This window comes from Gorilla gorilla, chromosome 2 (assembly GCF_029281585.2).
Source record: "Gorilla gorilla gorilla isolate KB3781 chromosome 2, NHGRI_mGorGor1-v2.1_pri, whole genome shotgun sequence".
Classification (NCBI taxonomy): Eukaryota; Metazoa; Chordata; class Mammalia; order Primates; family Hominidae; genus Gorilla; species Gorilla gorilla.
This window is the reverse complement of record NC_086017.1, coordinates 210,967,104-210,989,077: the sequence shown is the minus strand read 5'-3', so window position 1 is coordinate 210,989,077 and position 21,974 is coordinate 210,967,104. Positions and strand designations below refer to the sequence as shown.

General features: G+C 39.8%; 1 protein-coding gene across 11 annotated transcripts in view; it reads left to right on the top strand.

The window, feature by feature from the left end:
* The window catches only part of LMLN (leishmanolysin like peptidase), an 85,604-nt gene that overhangs the window by 41,137 nt on the left and 22,493 nt on the right, over window positions 1–21,974 (top strand). For 8 of the 11 annotated variants that reach the window (XR_010133085.1, XR_008678426.2, XR_010133084.1 and 5 more), the window contains 3 exons: window positions 3,540–3,650; window positions 18,030–18,162; window positions 20,166–20,325. Coding sequence is in view for 7 of the 11 variants with exons in the window: in XM_031013434.3 (XP_030869294.3) it covers window positions 3,540–3,650; window positions 18,030–18,162; window positions 20,166–20,325 (404 nt within the window). In the remaining 4 variants the exon portion in view is untranslated. The remainder of the gene's footprint in view (window positions 1–3,539; window positions 3,651–18,029; window positions 18,163–20,165; window positions 20,326–21,974) is intronic. The other 3 variants (XR_010133086.1, XM_055382794.2, XM_063704546.1) reach the window with 1 other exon arrangement.

The window sequence follows — 21,974 nt, the reverse complement described above, 5'->3', positions numbered from 1 at the left end:
CAGTTAGCTGTCCGTTATTCATACCAACTCCATTCATTCATTCATTCAATAAATACTTTTGTTGTTGGTTTTAAAATAGGGTCTCACTCCTGTTGCGCAGGCTGGAGTGCAGTGGCAATCTGGACTCACTAATCCTGGACTTCCCGGGCTCAAGCAATCCTCTCACCTCAGCTTCCTGAGTGGCTGGGACTACAGGCACGTGCCACCATGCCTGGCTAACTTTTTGTATTTTTAATAGAGTCGGGGTTTTGTCATGTTGCCCAGGTTCACAAACTTCTGGGCTCAAATGATCCACCCACCTTGGCCTCCCAAAGTGCTGGGATTACAGGCCTGAGCCACCTCACCTGGCCTCAATAAATGTTTGAGGCCCCGAGACATAGTAATAATTAGGACATATCCCTGATATGATTTGTTTTCGAATAAGCAGGGACTGAGCCCATATGAAGGAAAGAGTAAACAATTTTTAAATTATAAAGGAAAGACTAAACAATTTTTAAATTATGAAGGAAAGACTAAACAATTTTTAAATGACTGTTTTTTTATAAAACAGTGGAACTTTCAGGTAAAGCCATGAAATACTGTTTTGTTTATTTTTTTAAGTAGAGACAAGGTCTCACTCTATTGCCCAGGCTGGTCCCAAACTCCTGAGCTCAAGCAAGCCTCCTGCCTTGGCCTCCCAAAGTGCTGGGATTACAGGCAGGAGCCACCACGCCTGGCAGAAATACTGCTTTTAAATGAAATCTTTTATACAACCCCTACATATAAAAAAAATGAAAGCTGCTTTAGTAAAAGCATTGTTACCTCTTACTCTTTCTAAGACAGTCTGAGAGAAAATGAGAAAATTGAATCAAATTTGAAAATTAATGGTAGAGGTGCTGTTAAAACCATGAAAGTTGTTGACACTACCTTCACTGTTGAGAGGTGAAAGAGGTAAAAGCATTTAAACATATAGAGGTTATTCTTTTTTTTTTGAGACGGAGTGTTGCTCTGTCACCCAGGCTGGAGTGCAGTGGTGTGATCTTGGCTCACTGCAACCTCCACCTCTCAGGGTCAAGCGACTCTCCTGCCTCAGCCTCCTGAGTAGCTGGGACTACAGGCGTGCATCACCACACCCAGCTAATTTTTGTATTTTTAGTATAGATGGGGTTTCGCCATGTTGGCCAGGCTGGTCTGGAACTCCTGACCTCAGGTGATCTGCCCACCTCGGCCTCCCAAAGTGCTGGGATTACAGGCGTGAGCCACTGTGCCCAGCATATCTCATCGAGTTTTATGAGACTTAAATGAGTAAATATCTGTAAAGCTCTTAGTACAGCGCTTGGCACATTGTGAGTGCCAACTAAGTATAAGCATCATATAAAAACCTGAGCTAAGGCTTCATGAAACAATACTTACCCTGACCACCTACAGTGCAGCCCTTTATTGTATTGAGTTTTTATTTTTATTATTTTTTTTTATTTTTAGTTTTTAGTTTTTAAAGAGAGAGAAGGAAATGTTAATCAAGATCCGCTACGTTGGTTTCACAACTCACTAATACTCAGAAACTCTCTGTTTCTAATGCCCCCTCTACTCCCTCACTAGTGCTCATCCTTCTGAGTTGAGCTAAAGTTGCTTCCTCAGAAAAACCTTTCCGAATTCTTCAGACTAACATAGGTTTTTCTGTTACTGTGTTCCTGTTAGCATCATATACTTCTCCTTTGGAATATTCATCACACTTCAAGTGTTTTGTTTTAGTATCTGTCTTCCCTACTAGGTTATGATCTTCATGAGAGCAGGTTCTGTTTATTGATTCACTACTGTAGCCTTCATTTAACAAAGTGCCTACCATGCGACAAATGCTTAGGAACTGTTGACTGCTAACACAGAAAGAGCTGCAAAGAAACGGTTATCAGGAAGGTCTCATGATGTGTAGCTGGAGTGCCCACCTGGGGATGGAATAACAGCACTGATAAGATATTCTGTGCTCATCGACATGTACCTTCACAAAGGAGTCTACTTACTCCACATTTTATTCATAGGGCTAAGGGCTTCTGAACCTGAGCACTGCTAAAATAATTGCTAGTGCACAACATTAGGGGCACCTGTCACTATCTGGACAGTTTGACCTTGCTGTGATACCGAGTTAGCTAGTAACGTAACTCACATTGTAGTTGCAGAAGTTGCAGGCATTTTGGCATTGGAGCACCGCGACTCCTTCAGTTTCTGTCTGAGTGAGAGTTTTGTTCTTTGACAGGAGAGAAGTTTTGGAAGATGCTACATTACATTTGTTTGATTTTGTAGTAAGGTGGTATAAGTGGAGGGGATAATTCTTATCTCCCCAACTTTCAAGCCTATTTTTTTCAATATTATTATTTTTTATTATAGAGATGGGGTTTCGCCACGTTGCCCAGGCTGGTCTCAAACTCCTGAGCTAAAGTGATCCACCCACCTTGGCCTCACTAAGTACTGAGATTTCAGGCGTGAGCCACTGGGCCCAGCCCTGAGCCTATGTTTTTATTTACTGTTTTGATAATGCTAAAGGAACAAAATATAATACACACAGGTAAGAGACTATTTTGTATAATTTTATAACTTTTGCAAGCAAATCTTGTCTCTAAAAATAAATAAAAACTAAAACAAATTGATTGCTTTCAATTAAATTTGTCTGGAAACTCAATCAGTGCTTTCTTTTTTCTCTTACTAGAACTTTTTTTTTTGAGACAAGGTCTCACTCTATTTCCCAGGCTGGAGTGCAGTGGCATGATCCTGGGCTGAGGTGATCCTGCCACCTCAGCCTCTCAGGTAACAGACTATAAGTACACACCACTGCACACCTGGCTAACTTTTTGTATTTTTAGTAGAGACAGGGTCTCACCATGTTGGCCAGGCTGGTCTCGAACTCCCAACCTCAAATGGTCAACCGCCTCAGCCTCCCAGAGTGCTGGGGTTACAAGTGTGAGTCACTGCGCCCAGCTAGGACATTTAAAAAGTATTGGACATAGGCTGGGCACAGTGGCTCGTACCTGCAATCCAAGCACTTTGGCAGGCCAAGGCGGGTGGATCACCTGAGATGAGGAGTTTGAGACCAGTGTGGCAAACATAGTGAAACCCCGTCTCTACTAAAAATGCAAAAATTAGTCAGACATGGTGGTGCATGCCTGTAGTCCCAGCTAGTTGGGAGGCTGAGGAAGGAGAATCATCACTTGAACCCATGAGGCAGAGCTTGCAGTGAGCTGGGATCATGCCACTGCACTCCAGTCTGGGTGACAGAGCAAGGCCCTGTCTCAAAATAAAATAAAGTGAAAATTACAATAGAAATTTTATACTTATGTCAAAGTATAAAAGTATTTAATACCTCCATCATAAGCCTGGTTATGGAATCCCTGTGTAGCAGTCCCTGTGTGGCAAGAACGTTGTGAATGATCACTTACAGTGATGGCCTCTGGCCTCCAAAATCTTTCTTAAGGTCCTAATGTCCTCATTGTTGAGATTCTCAATTGTTATGCTAGAGTTGTTTTTAAAAGGACAGCAGTAAAAATTGCTTTGTTTGAATTATTCCACAGCTGGTATAAAGCAAATTACAGCATGGCTGAGAAGTTAGACTGGGGCCGAGGAATGGGCTGTGACTTTGTCAGGAAGAGCTGTAAATTCTGGATTGATCAGCAGAGACAAAAGTAAGAATGCATTTCCTCACAGCGTCACTGATTACACAGTTCCTTTCTGACTTTATTCTTTATCCTAAGCCTAAAATGCTATTTTCAAAATGTAGTCTAAGCAGTTCAATTTTAAAATATATAGAAAACCATCTATAGATGGTTGGTAATAATATAGTGAGAAGTGGCTGTAAGTGGTTTTTAATCATACACTAAAGGAATCCACAGTGAAGGGCCCAGAGCCATGAACATTTCTATTCAGCTTATTAGAACTCATAAATATATATATTTTACAAACCTTTTGTTTCCTCTGTCATTTGTGGTGTTTTCTTCAGAGAATGCACCTGTAAACATAGATGCAAATATTGATTCAGTTTCAAAAAAACGGCACTTTTGAATAGGGGTTTCCAAATCCAGATGCATATTATAATCACCTAGCAAGCTTTTAAAAAATACAGAGTAAATTTGACATCTATCTATATATCATCTATACAGATATATATCATACAGAGTAAGTTTGACATCTATATATCATCTATACAGATATACATCATACATAGTAAGTTTGACATCTATATATCATCTATACAGATACATATCATACAGAGTAAGTTTGACATCTATACAGATACATATCATACAAAGTTTGACATAGATATATATATAGATGATATATATCTATATATCATCTATACAGATATATATCATACATAGTAAGTTTTCCATCTATCTATATATCATCTATACAGATATATATCATACATAGTAAGTTTGACATCTATCTATATATCATCTATACAGATACATATCATACAGAGTAAGTTTGCCATCTATCTATATATCATCTATACAGATATATATCATACATAGTAAGTTTGACATCTATCTATATATCATCTATACAGATATATATCATACAGAGTAAGTTTGACATCTATATATCATCTATACAGATACATATCATACAGAGTAAATTTGACATCTATCTATATATCATCTATACAGATACATATACAGAGTAAGTTTGACATAGATATATATAGATGATATATATCTATATATCATCTATACAGATATATATCATACAGAGTAAGTTTGCCATCTATATATCATCTATACAGATATATATCATACATAGTAAGTTTGCCATCTATCTATATATCATCTATACAGATATATATCATACATAGTAAATTTGACATCTATCTATATATCATCTATACAGATATATATCATACATAGTAAGTTTGACATCTATCTATATATCATCTATGCAGATATATATCATACATGTATATATACAGTTGTTCTTTAACCATGGAGGATTGCTTCCAGGACCCCCCTAGATAACAAAATCCATAGATGCTTATGTAAAAGTTTCTTATATAAAATGGAATAGTATTTGCATATAACCTATGTATATCCTCCTGTATACTTTAAATTACTTCTGGGTTATTTATAATACACAATACAATATAAATGCTGTGGAAATAGTTGTTATACTATATTGTTTAGGGAAAAATGACAAAGAAGAAAAGTGCCCATGTTCAGTACAGATGCAACCATCATTTTTTCCCTGAATTTTTCTTTTCTTTTTCTTTTTCTTTTTTTTTTTTTGAGACAGAGTCTCACTCTGTTGCCCAGGCTGGAGTGCAGTGGCGCAGTCTCAGCTCACTGCAACCTCTACCTACTAGGTTCAAGCTATTCTCATGCCTCAGCCTCCTGAATAGCTGTGATTATAGGCGTGCGCCACCACTCCCGGCTAATTTTGTAATTTTAATAGAGATGGGATTTTTCCTTGTTGGCCAGGCTGGCTCACACCTGTAATCCCAGCACTTTGGGAGGCCGAGGCGGGTGGGTCACTTGAGGTCAGGAGTTCAAGACCAGCCTGGCCAACATAGTGAAACCCCATCTCTACTAAAAATATAAAAATTAGCCAGGCGTGGTGGTGGGTGCCTGTAACCCTAGCTACTCAGGAGGCTGAGGCAAGGAAACAGCTTGAATCCAGGAGGCAGGGGTTGCAGTGAGCCAAGATCGCGCCACTGTATTCCAGCCTGGGTGACAGAGTGAGGCTCTGTCTCAAAAAAGAGAAAGCAACAACAACAACAAAAATGTTACATGAATGAATTCATATTGTATGTGAACTTTTGAGCATGGCTTTTTTTACTCAGCATAATTCTCTGGAAATTCATCCAGGTTGTTGTATATATCAATAATTTCACTTTTTATGGCTGGTTAATATTCCGCAGTATGATACACCACAGTTTGTTTAAACATTCACACTTTGAAGGACATCTGGATTGTTTCCAGTTTTGGGCTATTATGAATGAAGTTGCTATGAACATTTATGTACAGGTTTATGTGTGAACATATATCTTTATTTCTCCAGGAAAAGTGCCAGGAATGCAGTTACCGGCTCATTAAGTAATTACAGGTTTAGTTTTGTAAGAAAATGCCAAACTTTTTAATTCCTGACAGTGACGTGTAAGTGATATAGTTTCTCCACATCTTTGCCAGCATTTGGCGTTGTCACAATTTTTTGTTTAATCGATTCTGATAGGAGCGTAGTGATATTTTATTTTGGTTTTAATTTGTGTTTCCCTAACGGCTAATGATGTTGAACCTCTTTTCATGTGCTTACTCACTGATAATATATCCTCTTTGGCAAATTGTCTCTTTGTCTTTTTTTTTTTTTTTTTCTGAGATGGAGTTTTGCTCCGTCACCCAGGCTGGAGTACAGTGGCGCGATCTTGGCTCACTGTAACCTCTGCCTCTCAGGTTCAAGCAATTCTTTTGCCTCAGCCTCCAGAGTAGCTGGGACTACAGGCACGTACCACTATGTCTGGCTAATTTTTGAATTTTTAGTAGAGATGGGGTTTTACCATGTTGGCCAGGCTGGTCTGGAACTCCTGACCTCGTGATCCACCTGCCTCAGCCTCCCAAAGTGCTGGGATTATAGGCGTGAGCCACTCTTAAGCCAATTTTTTAATTGGATTGTTTTTTACTGTTGAGTTTTGAGAGTTCTTCATGTATTTTGGGTATTTTGGGTAGTAGTCCTTTGTCAGATATGTGGTTTGCAAATATTTTCTCCCAGTTCATAGCTTGTCTTTTTGTCCTTTTAACAGGGGCTTTTGTAGGGCAAATGTTTTTAGTTTTGACGGAGTCCAGAATATCAGTTTGTCCTCTTACTGTGTCTTTGATGTCAAGTCTAAGAAGTGTTTGCCAAGCTCTAGATCTTGAAAGTTTTCTTATGTTTTTTTCAAAAGCTTTGTAGTTTACACTTTACATTTAAGTCCATGATTCATTTGAGTTAAGTTTTGTATAAGCTGGGAGACTTAGATCAAGGTTTGTTTCTTTGTGTACGGATAGGCAATTGCTTTAGCACCATTTGTTGAAAAGGCTATCTTTCCTTCATGGAATTGCTTTTGTGCCTTTGGCAGAAACCATCAGTTGGGTGTATTTGTGGTGATCTGTTTCTATCTGTTTCTGTGTTTTCCGTTCTGTTCTAGTGATCCATGTGTCTATGCCTTCACCAATAACACACAGTCCTTAATTACTGTAATTATTTAATAAGTCTTGAAATTGGGTAGACTGATTCTTTCCACTATTTTAAAATTGTTCTGGCTGTTTTGGTTCCTTTGCATTTCCATCTACGTTTTACAATTATCTCGTCTGTATCTGCCAAAAGACTTGCAGGGATTTTGCTAGGAGCTGCATTAACCCTGTGTGTCAGTTTGAGGAGAATTGACATTTTTACTGTGTTGAGTTTTCCAATCCATAAACATGGGAGAAAACATTCAGTCTTTCATTATGAAATATAATGTTAGCTGCAGATTTTTTATACATGTTCTTTATCAAGTTGAGAAAGTAGCTGTCTATCCCTGTGTTTCTGAGAGCTTTAATCATGAATGGATATTGCCTTCTGTCAAATGCTCTTTCTACTGTAGTTGCTATGCATAATCAAGTGATTTTTTTCACCTGTTAATATGGTGGATTTCATTGGTTGATTTTCAAATATTAAATCACCCTTGCATTCCTGGAGTAAACCCCACTTGGTCATGGCTTATAATTATTTCTGTATGTTGCTGAATTCTATGTACTATTATTTTGTTGTGGATTTTTGTTTCTATATTTATGATGAATATAGATCTGGAGTTTTCTCTTTTTTCCCCAATTATTTTACCTTTAATTAATCAGTATGGCTCTCAGAACAATTATATTATGTCAGTTAAACTTGATCTTTTTCAAATCTGACACATTTTGAAAAACAGGTATATCCTTCCAGTAAGAGAGATTTAAAAAATAATAGAAGAAATTTATGAAATACATAATAATTATTACTAAATGAGCAAATAATGGGCTCTCCTGTCATACTTAATATTGACTTGATTTAAATTATTATTTATGGCCAGACATGGTGGCTTACACTTGTAATCCTAGCACTTTGGGAGGCTGAGGCAGGCTGATTGCTTGAGCCCAGGAGTTCAAGACTAGCCTGGACAACATGGCGAAAGCCCATCTCTACAACAAAATACAAAAATGAGGTGGGCATGGTGGCACATGCCTGTAGTCCCAGCTACTCAGAAGGCTGAAGCAGGAGGATCACTTGAGCCCAGAAGCTCAAGGCTGCAGTGAGCTATGACTGCACCACTGCACTCCATCCTGGGCATCTCTACATAAATAAATGATTTATATAATACTCTGAAGAATAAATCCCAGTATATGATGAGGTGTTTATCATGTTTTATTTTTATTTTGATTCAGTTCAAAATATTTTTCTCTTTCTTTTAATTCAAAACTCTTGTGTCACTTCGAGTTCAAAATATTTTTAACTTTCTCTTGAGATTTCTTCTTTGACCACTGTATAATTTAAAAGTGCTTTGTTTAATTTCCAGCTATTTTGAGATGTTCCAGCTATCTTTCTGTTACTGATTTCTAGTTTAATTCCATTGTTGCAAGAGAGCAGAACATGGTATGATTTCTCTTTTACATTTGTTAAGGTGTGTTTCATGGCCCAGAATGTGGTCTGTCTTGGTGAATGCACTGTGTAAGCTTGAAAAAAATCTGTTGTCTGCTGTTTTTGGTTGAAGTAGTCTGTAGAGTCTGCTATATCCAGTTTGTTAATGGTGCTGTTGAACTCAACTATGTCCTTCCTGATTTTCTGCCTGCTGCATCTGTCCAGTTCTGAGAAATGGATATTCAAATCTGCATTGATAATAATGGATTCATCTATTTCATCTTGCAGTTCTATCCATTTTGACTTACATATTTTGACACTTTATAGTTAGGTGCACACATGTTTAGGATTGTTATATTTTCATAGAGTACTGATTCCTTTATCATTTTGTAATTCCTCTCTTATCTCTGATCATTTTCTTTGAAAAGAAAAAAGTTCTTTTTTGTACCATCTTTGTCTAGTTTTTGTATCAGAGTAATACTAGCTTTATAAAATGAACTAGGAAGTTTTTCCTCCTTTTCTATTTTTCTGGAAGAGATTGTATAAAATTGGTGTTAATTCTTCTCTAAGTGTTTCGTAGCATTCTCCAGTGAAACATCTGGGCCTGGAGATTTCTCTTTTGGAAGTCTTAAAATTGTGAATTATTGTGAATTAAACTTCTTTAATAGTTACAGGGCTATTCTTATCATCTGTTTCATAGTGCATGAATTGTGGTAACATGTTTTTTGAGGAATTGGTTCATTTTGTCTAAGTTATCAAGTTTATGTGTATAGGGTTTTTTGTAGTATTCCATTATTATTCTTTTGACATCTGTAGGGTCTGTTTTAATTTGTAATTTTTGTTGGTACATACTAGGTGTATATATTTATGGGGTAAATGAGATATTTTGATATAGGCATACACTGTGAAATAATCTCATCATGGAGGATGGGATATCCATCCTATGGGGTCTGTTGTGATATATCTTTTCAGTCCTGATATTGGTAATTTTGCATGTTCTCTTTATCTTTTTCTAGAGGTTTGCCAATTTTACTGATCTTAAAGAACGAGCTTTTTGTATTGTTGATGTCTTCTATTGTTTTTTTGTTTTCAAATTCATTGATTTCTGCTCCCTGCTATATCCTTCCCACTGCTTGTTTTTGGTTTATTTATTTAATTATTATGATGATGATGATTTTTTTAGATGGAGTCTCACTCTGTTGCCCAGGCTGGAGTGCAGTGGCACAGTCTTGGCTCACTGCAGCCTCCGCCTCCTGGGTTCAAACAATTCTCCTGCCTCAGCCTCCCAAGTAGCTGGGACTAAAGGTGCACACCACCACACCCCGCTAATTTTGTATTTTTTAGTAGGGATTTCACCATGTTGGCCAGGCTGGTCTTGAACTCCTGACCTCAAGTGATCTGCATGCCTTGGCCTCCCAAAGTGCTGGGATGACAGGTGTGAGTCACCATGCCCAGCTTTTTTTGTTTTGTTTTATTTTTAAAGACAAGGTCTGTTGCCCAGGCTTGAGTATAATGGGTGCGATCATGAGGCTCACTGCAGCCTTGACCTCCTGGGCTCAAGCAAACCTTTCTCCTCAGCCTTTCGAGTAGCTGGGACTACAGGCACACACCACCACACCCAGCTAAATTTTTGTATTTTTGTAGAGGCGGGGTTTCACTGTATTGCTCAGGCTAGTCTTGAACTCCTGGGCTCTAGCAATCGGCCCACCTCGGCCTCCCAAAGTGCTGGGATTATAGTCGTGAGCCACTGTGCCTGGCCTATTTTTCTCTTCTTTTTTTTTTTTTTTTTTTTAATTTTTTTTTTATTATACTTTAAGTTTTAGGGTACATGTGCACATTGTGCAGGTTAGTTACATATGTATACATGTGCCATTCTGGTGTGCTGCACCCACTAACTCGTCATCTAGCATTAGGTATATCTCCCAATGCTATCCCTCCCCCCTCCCCCCACCTCACAACAGTCCCCAGAGTGTGATATTCCCCTTCCTGTGTCCATGTGATCTCATTGTTCAATTCCCACCTATGAGTGAGAATATGCGGTGTTTGGTTTTTTGTTCTTGTGATAGTTTACTGAGAATGATGGTTTCCAGTTTCATCCATGTCCCTACAAAGGACATGAACTCATCATTTTTTATGGCTGCATAGTATTCCATGGTGTATATGTGCCACATTTTCTTAATCCAGTCTATCATTGTTGGACATTTGGGTTGGTTCCAAGTCTTTGCTATTGTGAATAATGCCGCAATAAACATACGTGTGCATGTGTCTTGAGATTATTGATTTGAGATATTTCCTGTTTCTAATGTAGCTATTTGTTGCTATAAATTTTCCTCTCAGCATTTCTTTAGCTTTGTCTCACAAATTCCAGTATGTTATATTTTTATTTTCATTCAGTTCAATGTATTTTTAAAAATTTTTCTTTGAGATTCTTCTTTGACCCATGGATTATTTAGAAGTGTGTTGTTTAGTATACAAATATTTGGAAATTTTTCTGTTATTTTTTGTTGTTGAATTGTATTTGGAGAATATATGCTGTATGATTTGAGTTCTTTTAAATTTGTTCAGGTTTGTTTTATGGCCCAAGATATGGTCTTATCTTGATATAAATTTTTTATTTTTTTTTATTATTATACTTTAAGTTTTAGGGTACATGTGCACAACGTGCAGGTTTGTTACATATGTATACATGTGCCATGTTGGTGTGCTGCACCCATTAACTCGTCATTTAGCATTAGGTATATCTCCTAATGCTATCCCTCCCCACTCCCCCGACCCCACAACAGGTCCTGGTGTGTGATGTTCCCCTTCCTGTGTCCATGTGTTCTCATTGTTCAATTCCCACCTATGAGTGAGAACATGCGGTGTTTGTTTTTTTGTCCTTGCAGTAGTTTGCTGAGAATGATGGTTTCCAGCTTCATCCATGTCCCTACAAAGGACATGAACTCATCATTTTTTATGGCTGCATAGTATTCCATGGTGTATATGTGCCACATTTTCTTAATCCAGTCTATCATTGTTGGACATTTGGGTTGCTTCCAAGTCTTTGCTATTGTGAATAGTGCCGCAATAAACATACGTGTGCATGTGTCTTTATAGCAGCATGATTTATAGTCCTTTGGGTATATACCCAGTAATGGGATGGCTGGGTCAAATGGTATTTCTAGTTCTAGATCCCTGAGGAATCGCCACACTGACTTCCACAATGGTTGAACTAGTTTACAGTCCCACCAACAGTGTAAAAGTGTTCCTATTTCTCCACATCCTCTCCAGCACCTGTTGTTTCCTGACTTCTTAATGATCGCCATTCTAACTGGTGTGAGATGGTACACCAAAAGCAATGGCAACAAAAGCCAAAATTGACAAATGGGATCTAATTAAACTAAAGAGCTTCTGCACAGAAAAAGAAACTACCATCAGAGTGAACAGGCAACCTACAGAATGGGAGAAAATTTTTGCAATCTACTCATCTGAAAAAGGGCTAATATCCAGAATCTACAATGAACTCAAACAAATTTACAAGAAAAAAACAAACAACCCCATCAAAAAGTGTTTTTTTATTTTTTAAATTTTTTCGAGATGGAGTTTCACTCTGCCACCCAGGCTGGAGTGCAGTGGTGCAATCTCGGCTCACTGCAGCCTCTGGTGCCGAGTTCAAGCTCTTCTCCTGCCTCAGCCTTCCAGGTAGCTGGGACTACAGGCACCCACCACCATGCCCGGCTAATTTTTTTATTTGTAGTAGAGACGGGGTTTCATTCTGTTGACCAGGCTGGTCTTGAACTCCTGACCTCAGCTGATCCGCCTGCCCTGGCTTCCCAATGTGTTGGGATTACAGGCGTGAGCCACCGTGCCCAGCCAATCTTGATGTGCATTTCATGGGCACTTGAAAAGAATGTACATTCGGACGTTGGGTGAAGTGTTGCATAAATGTCAATTACATCCTGTTGGTTGATGATGTTAAGTTCTTCTATATCCTTGCTGATTTCCTGCCTAGTTGGTCTATCAGTTGTTGAGAGAATTCACCACCATATCAGTCTTTGAGTCCTGAAGTCTCTAACTAGTCTGACTTCTCTGTACCCTTCAGAGTCCCCTAACTAGTCTGACTTCTCTCCACCCTTAAGAGTCCCCTAACTAGTCTGACTTCTCTGTACCCTTCAGAGTCCGCTAACTAGTCTGACTTCTCTGTACCCTTCAGAGTCCGCTAACTAGTCTGACTTCTCTGTACCCTTCAGAGTCCCCTAACTAGTCTGACTTCTCTCCACCCTTAAGAGTCCCCTAACTAGTCTGACTTCTCTGTACCCTTCAGAGTCCGCTAACTAGTCTGACTTCTCTCCACCCTTAAGAGTCCCCTAACTAGTCTGACTTCCCTCCACCCTTCAGAGTCCCCTAACTAGTCTGACTTCTCTGTACCCTTCAGAGTCCCCTAACTAGTCTGACTTCTCTGTACCCTTCAGAGTCCCCTAAGTAGTCTGACTTCCCTCCACCCTTCAGAGCCCCCTAACTAGTCTGACTTCCCTCCACCCTTCAGAGCCCCCTAACTAGTCTGACTTCCCTCCACCCTTCAGAGTCCCCTAACTAGTCTGACTTCTCTGTACCCTTCAGAGTCCCCTAACTAGTCTGACTTCTCTCCACCGTTCAGAGTCCCCTAACTAGTCTGACTTCTCTCCACCCTTCAGAGTCCCCTAACTAGTCTGACTTCCCTCTACCCTTCAGAGTCCCCTAACTAGTCTGACTTCTCTCCACCCTTCAGAGTCCCCTAACTAGTCTGACTTCCCTCCACCGTTCAGAGTCCCCTAACTAGTCTGACTTCTCTGTACCCTTCAGAGTCCCCTAACTAGTCTGACTTCCCTGCACCCTTCAGAGTCCCCTAACTAGTCTGACTTCTCTGTACCCTTCAGAGTCCCCTAACTAGTCTGACTTCTCTGTACCCTTCAGAGTCCCCTAACTAGTCTGACTTCTCTGTACCCTTCAGAGTCCCCTAACTAGTCTGACTTCTCTGTACCCTTCAGAGTCCCCTAACTAGTCTGACTTCTCTCCACCCTTCAGAGTCCCCTAAGTAGTCTGACTTCTCTCCACCCTTCAGAGTCCCCTAACTAGTCTGACTTCTCTCCACCCTTCAGAGTCCCCTAACTAGTCTGACTTCTCTGTACCCTTCAGAGTCCCCTAACTAGTCTGACTTCTCTCCACCCTTCAGAGTCCCCTAAGTAGTCTGACTTCTCTCCACCCTTCAGAGTCCCCTAACTAGTCTGACTTCTCTCCACCCTTCAGAGTCCCCTAACTAGTCTGACTTCTCTGCACCCTTCAGAGTCCCCTAACTAGTCTGACTTCCCTCCACCCTTCAGAGTCCCCTAACTAGTCTGACTTCCCTCCACCCTTCAGAGTCCCCTAACTAGTCTGACTTCTCTCCACCCTTCAGAGTCCCCTAACTAGTCTGACTTCCCTCCACCCTTCAGAGTCCCCTAACTAGTCTGACTTCTCTCCACCCTTCAGAGTCCCCTAACTAGTCTGACTTCCCTCCACCCTTCAGAGTCCCCTAACTAGTCTGACTTCTCTGCACCCTTCAGAGTCCCCTAACTAGTCTGACTTCTCTCCACCCTTCAGAGTCCCCTAACTAGTCTGACTTCTCTCCACCCTTCAGAGTCCCCTAACTAGTCTGACTTCCCTCCACCCTTCAGAGTCCCCTAACTAGTCTGACTTCTCTGTACCCTTCAGAGTCACCTAACTAGTCTGACTTCCCTCCACCCTTCAGAGTCCCCTAACTAGTCTGACTTCTCTGTACCCTTCAGAGTCCCCTAACTAGTCTGACTTCTCTGTACCCTTCAGAGTCCCCTAACTAGTCTGAGTTCTCTCCACCCTTCAGAGTCTTCTTTTGTTTCTTTAATTTACAGTGTCTGGGTTTTTAGTTGTACTTAGAAGGAGGAATAGAGAAAAGCACATCTAGTCCATCTTCCAGGAATTAGAAGTGGTACTTATATTTCTATTTTTATATTTAAAAAAAAAAATTCCCCAGGTGGGCCGGGTGTGGTGTGGTGGCTCATACCTGTAATCCCAGCAGTTTGGGAAGAGGGAAGATGGCTTGAGCCCAGGAGTTTGAGACCAGACTGGGCAACATGACCCGATCTCTACAAAGTAAAAAGATTAGGCTGGCTTGGTGGCATGGCCCTGCAGTCCCAGCTACTTGGGGGCTGTGGTGAGAGGATCCCTTGAGCCCAGGAGGTCACAGCTGTGGTGAGCTGTGAGCATGCCACTGCACTCCAGTGTGGGTGACAGCAAGACCCTGTTGCAAAAACAAAAAAAAAAAAAGGAAAAGGAAATACTATTCTCATCTTTTCTCACCCAGATTAGGCCATGAAGCAATTTAAATTACTTGTAGTTTCTACTAAGGAGTCTGACCTCTGAGTTGTAACCCTAATGTGAAGATAATAGGCAGTAGCCGGAAGTACCGGCAACCACTCTGGGTGTCCCCAACTTGTTACCCCTGCACTACAGCTTGACCTGCCAGTTCTCAAATTTTGCTGCTTATGAAAATCGTCTACAGAACTTGAAAAACTCTCCATACCCCGGTTACTAATTAAGTCATGACTGTGCTAAGAGCCGGGCACTGGCATTGTGTGAGTTTGTTTTAATAAATTCCCAAGTGATTTTATGTGTAATGGAGTTTGGGAACCACTGTTCTGGTGTGTCAGAGGAAGTATGTAACTCACACTGCAGCTGCAAGAGCTTAGGGAAGTTTTTATTTGTTCACTTTTCTGTTAACAGTTGCAACTCTGTTTATTCCCCTTTTGGTCCCAATTATAACATCACCTAAGACCAGAAACAGAAGGGACTTCTACTTCTTTATTCTTAAAAACTAAAACTGTGGGTCCCCTGAATTCTCTCCTGTCCTTTGATTCTTAAGCCACTGTCAGCAAGGTTTTTTTTTGAAGTCCAAATAGTAAATATTTTAGGTTTTGAGGGTTATTACAGTCTCTGTCACAACTACTTACCTCTACTTTTATACAGCAAGAGGCAAAACAAATGGGCATGGCCATGTTCCTGTCATCTTCCCCATCTCTACAGAAAGTAAATGAGCATGGTGGCACATGCTTATAGTCCCACTTGCTTGGGAGGCTGAGGTGGGAGGATTGCTTGAGCCAAGAAGATCAAGGCTGCAGTGAGCAATGGTTGTGCCACTGCACTCCAGCCTGGGCAACGAAACCCTGTCTCAAAAACAAAAAATCGACAAGGAAAAAAAAAACAGGTTGCGGTCAGGATTTGACCCAAGAGTTGAGTTTGCTGACCCCTGTCACAGTCATTCAAATGTCCCACTTGTGAGGCATTGAAGTTCAGAATCATTTACAGGATAGAAGCCATCTTCTGACATCACAGACCCAGTCCTCCTGTATGTATGTTAGAGATTCCAGTGTGGCTGTTCTTGAGCACAGGGGCTGATGCTTAACTTCTGGGCTTCGTCAATTGTGACTCTTCTCCCAGACCCAGTCTGCCTGTATGTATGTTAGAGATTCCAGTGTGGCTGTTCTCGAGCACTTCTGGGCTTCGTCATTTGTGACTCTTCTCCATTGTTGGGAAACCAGGGTGAGAAGGGATTGGTTGAGTGAGCGTAGGCAGAGCCATACTTCTTTGAATCACTTGAATCTACACCTACTTAAAATAAGGTTCTTTCTATGTTCGAAGCAACTAAAACTGATAAATCGCCCAACTCCTCTGCCTAGCTCATTTGGTGTTAATATTGGCTCTAGAGCTATAGTGTCTAATATGGTACCATTAGCCACATGTAGTTAAACTTATATTTAAATTAAAGTTAAATACCATTTAAAATTTAGTTCCTCAGGGCCGGGCATGGTGGCCCGTGACCGTAATCCCAGCACTTTGGGAGGCAGATGTGGGAGATCACGAGGTCCAGAGATTGAGACCATCCTGGCCAAGATGATGAAACCCGGTCTCTACTAAAAATACAAAAATTAGCTGGGTGTAGTGGCACACACCTGTAGTCTGAGCTACTTGGGAGGCTGAGGCAGGAGAATTGCTTGAACCCGGGAGGTGGAGCTTGCAGTGAGCCGAGATCGCACTACTGCACTCCAGCCTGGCGACAGAGCAAGACTCTGTCTCAAAATAAATAAATAAATAAGTTCCTCAGTTAACTAGCCACCTTTGAAGTGACATACATGATTAGTGGCTACCATATTGGGCAGCACAGATGTACACCTTTTCCCGCTCTCTTTGACAGTGCTTCTCTGGAATTTGTAAGCCATGAATCTTAGACAGCTCTAACTTTGGAATGTTTAAAATCACTAACTTTTAACTTCTTTTTTCCTCTTTATTCATTTAGCCAAAACTCATTTTATATAATTTAAAGTAAATATAATATGGCTTTTGGTTTTAGACAAAAAACAGAAATGACTTTCATGGTATCAAGAAAGTAACTGAGTAAGAACTATTGGAACATGAGCTTCCGTATTCATTGGAAGCTTTATCATGGGAAGTTAAAATATTGCCTTATATGAAGATTTTACGAAAATGGTATAAACAGCGGAAATCACATTTATCAAGTAGCCTGCATGTGCCAGGCACTGAGTGCTTTGTGGTTGAAGCTGAGGAAAGTTAAGTAAATTCCACAGAAGTGTGGCTGGTGCTGGTGTTTGAACCCAGACCTGTGTGACGACTTCAAAACCTTTGCTTTCCTGTTGCGCCGTGCTGCTTCCCATTTGCTGAAGACTGTGGCAAGTATTTTATGTGTTTCATCTTAGGAAGCTGTAACTCCCTAAAGATGTATGCTGAGACACCATGTTCATTTAAATAAGACAAGTCATCAATTTTCCTTAAAATAAGAAATATTTAATACAGGCTTTTTTTTCCTTAAGAAATATGTGGAGGAAGAGGAAAATTGTCAACAATTCGATTACAATTTGGTAGACCAGTATTAATAGGATTTCTATTATTTAGGAATACTGAGATTTTATCTATGAAGCTGCTATTGTGATATTAATATAATTTTTATATCGTCAACTGTCAGTTTGATGACTGCTAAGAATTACAGGTTTGTTTGAAGGTTATTTTTGCAAGACAGTGCAACAGACTCTGATATCTTTTGATAATTTACATGCCCTTTTTTCAAATTATACTTTCAAGATTACATTTAACGGACAGAACAAGTTGGTAACAATTAGGAATATTCACACAATCTTTATTTTGCACAGGAAAATAAGATTGTCTGGTGAAGGTGGTCAATTAAACAAACTGTCAGATTATTGAGCAGAGAAAATTCCACTCTTTGTAGCTGCAGGGCAGAGGGGACATTGCCTCCATCTCTTTCCGAGAATCCCATTTGTTAATTATGAAGGTTTGTATTTTCAGGCCAGGATCTGGAATTCCATTTGTTGGCTGTATAATGGACTTGCAGTATTTTCTTTAAAGTTTGATACCATGGTACTTCTCTTTGTTTGCAGGAGACAGATGCTGAGCCCTTACTGTGACACGCTCAGAAGTAACCCACTGCAGCTAACTTGCAGACAGGACCAGAGAGCAGTTGCCGTGTGTAATTTGCAGAAGTTCCCTAAGCCTTTACCGCAGGAATACCAGGTAAAATGGGGCTGGGGCACAGTTTCAGGAATCAGCTTTTCAAAAGTGGTCTCCATTTTAACTAAAAGAGTAAATTCTCTTAAGTTTCTTCATTTATAAGGCCTTGTTTGTTTTCTGTAGGTTAGAAAAAAATGTAATAATGCTTCCATTTCTTTACAACTAATGTCCTAATTGATAGCACTTAGTTAAAATCTAGCAGTGTCTTATAATAATGGCAAGAATAATTTGAATATTTGATCTGTTTTTACCTGTTTATGTTTTCTAATTGTTTCCAAAGCCTTGCTATTTAAATTCCTCTAATTTACACAGAATAAAAAATCTTTAAAGAAAATAACTTAAGTACTCTAATCCAGTTAATTAGAAGACTTGGAAACCCTGCTTTGGAAAAGATTTGATTCATGGGATCTGAAAGATTAAGGAAATGGTCCCACATATCTTGTCTGGATCTCTGATTTGACCTTTATGTTTCTTTTTATCTTTTATCTTTTTTTCCGAGACAGAGTCTCACTCTATCGCCCAGGCTGGAGTGCAGTGGTGAGATCTCAGCTCACTGCAGCCTCCCCTTTCCAGATTCAAGCGATTCTTGTGCCTCAGCCTCCCGAGTAGCTGGGTTTACAGCTGCAAGCCACCATGCCTGGCTAATTTTCATATTTTTAGTAGAGTTGGGGTTTTGCCATGTTGCCCAAGCTGGTCTTGAACTCCTGGCCTCAAGTGATCCATCTGCCTCGGCCTCCCAAAGCGCTGGGATTACAGGTGTGAGCCAACATGTCTGGCTACTTTTTGTATTTCTAATAGAGACAGGGCTTCACCATGTTGGCCAGGCTGGTCTCAAACTCCTGACCTCATGTGATCTTTCCGCCTCAGCCTCCCAAAGTGTTGGGATTACAGGCGTGAGCCACCATATGCCTGGCCATGACCTTTAAGTTTCTTGTTGCCAAAGCTATCTTTAAAAAGCCTCAACTTTACCTGCCATTTATAAAGGAACCTTTTGTCAGAAATGATGTCTCAGAAGCTAATTTAAAATAAAGCTGCTGAATTTTAAGCTTCCTACACATATTTATGAGCTCACTGAATGCTTCAGATACCATAAAATAGTAAATATATTCATAGGCATAGTGATATAACTCAATAAGTTGGTGGAAAATGTGACATCTTTAAAAATTCATCTGGTGCATCCAGGGGTGTGAAAACACATACAATTATTTTATTTTTATTTATTTATTTTTGGAGATGGAGTCTTGCTGTGTCACCAGGCTGGAGTGCAGTGGTGCAATCTCGGCTCACTTCAACCTCTGCCTCCCAGGTTCAAACTATTCTCCTGCCGCAGCTTCTCAAGTAGCTGGGACTACAGGTGTGCACCACCACACCAGCTAATTTTTGTTTTTTGTTTTTTTTTTTTTTTTGAACTCCTGACCTCAGGTGATCCGCCCACATCAGCCTCCCAAAGTGCTGGGATTACAGGCGTGATCCACCATGCCCGGCCATAAAATTAATTTTAAAAAAAAGGAACAATAAAATTTATCTGGTGCCTTGTACCTTTGGTATTCAAAGTATTTTATATATATGATCTCATTTATTTTCTCAGATTTTAATTTTTTCAAGTTTGTCAAAACAACGTATAAACTGCCTCCTAAAAACTCTTGAAAAATTTATTTAAAATGTAACTTTATGCATTAGTTCTGTGTTTTGTCAACCCTTAAAACTTCTTTTTGCTCAGTGTAATTAAAACTACATGCTGTTAAAACATTAGTCTAATTTAACATTATGATATATAACTTAAGACTCATTTACTTACCTTGCTTATTTGTAAAACTATAGCAACCTTTAACTACTCCTCTGGTGGTTTATTACTGTGTTCTTTATTTGATGCCATTGATGAAGAAAGGTACATTAGTATCTTGTGTTATGTGGCATTAAAGGATTGTGAGAAATTGCCTGTGCACTTCCTCAATTTTATACAGAATGTTTCTTACTTTCTTGTCTTCCCAATATTTTTTCTGCAGTACTTTGATGAACTCAGTGGAATACCTGCAGAAGATTTGCCTTATTATGGTGGCTCCGTGGAAATTGCTGACTACTGCCCTTTCAGTCAGGAATTCAGTTGGCATTTAAGTGGTGAATATCAGCGCAGCTCAGATTGTAGAATATTGGAAAATCAACCAGGTTAGTCGGCTAGTGAAATGAAGTATTATATACATATTAAAATTATGTATTAGCAATATAGAATCGTGGTTAAGGGCACAGACCCTAGAGCAGGACTGTCTGAATTTGCTTCATAGTTCAGCTGCTATCCGTATGTAAGAAGTGACTTAACTTTTCTCTGCCTGTTTCTTCATCTGTATGATGGAGGCAATACTTAGAGAGTTGTGAGAATTAAATGAATTAATGTAGTAAGTACTTACAATTGTGCCTGACCCATCGAAGGGATTATTCGCGTACGCATGCACACACGCTATATTTTGGTCATACCTTCTAGCTGCACGGCACTTTCCATTTGCAAAGCACTTTCATTCTTAACATTTTATTCTTCTGAAAACATGATGAGAAACATAAGGAAGATATTACTGTATTTCCCAGATAGGCGGATAGATACTAAGTGATATAGTTAATTTGTGTCAGTGCAAGATCCTCCAATGCCATCCTCTTTTTATTAAAATACCTCAGATAAGCTGCTTTTTCCTCTCGTGGGGAATGTGCATTTTATGTAAGATAGAAGCAACATGTCACTCTTCAGATAGCAAAACAATGTTCTTGTCTCATGGCCAGTAAGATATACCACCATATTATTTGTTTCTTCTTAATACATATAAATGAACAAGATATCAAAGGAATAAACAGTATGGCAATTGGGTATTCTGCAATAATAGTTACAGCTCATACTAATTACCTTTGTAAACAGAAATGTTCTCACATCTGATGTAAGAAAGAGCAGTAAGTAGTTTTTCTCTCTGTGTTCATCGGAAGTTTTAACCTAGTCTGCAAACCCCCACCCCATTCCATACTTTATTACAGACTAAGGCATTTACATTCTAAATTTTTGTATTCTTACCTTTTACTCTTAAACTTGGCAGATGTAACTGGATTCCTGCAGTCATTTTTCCCCATCATTCATCTATTTAATAAATGTCCTGGCCAGGCGCAGTGGCTCACGCCTGTAATCGCAGCACTTTGGGAGGCCAAGGCAGGTGAATTGCTTGAGCTCAGAAGTTTGAGGCCAGCAGAGCAACATAGTGAAACCCTGTCTGTATCAAAAATACAAAAAATTAGCCAGGTGTGATGGTGCACACCTGTGGTCCCAGCTATGGAGGAGAACGAGGCCAGAGGATTGCTTGAGCAGCCCAGGAGGCGGAGTTTGCAGTGAGTCGCGATCATGCCACTGCACTCCAGCCTGGGCAACAGTGAGACCCCATGTCACATAAAAATAATAAATAAATAAATATCCTAACAACTTATAACCACTCAGCAGTTCCGTATTAAAGCAAAAGAAATGCACAGATCTGTCAGTTATGGATTTGCCAGAGATGTACTATCACATGTTATTGTTTTAGAGCTGGAACTGGCAAACGTTTTTTGTTAATGGGGAAAATTATAAATATCTGGGGCTTTGTGGGTCATAAGGTCTCTAGCTTTCTGATTCAGCTCAGCCGTTACCGTCTGAAAGCAGTTACAGACAGTATGTACGTGAATGAATGTGCCAGGATTTGGCCTGAGGGTTGCAGTTTGCTGAATTCTGTTTTATTAGTATTATTATTATTTTTAGAGACAAGGTCTCACTCTGTCACCCAAGTTGGAGTGCAGTGACACCATCATAG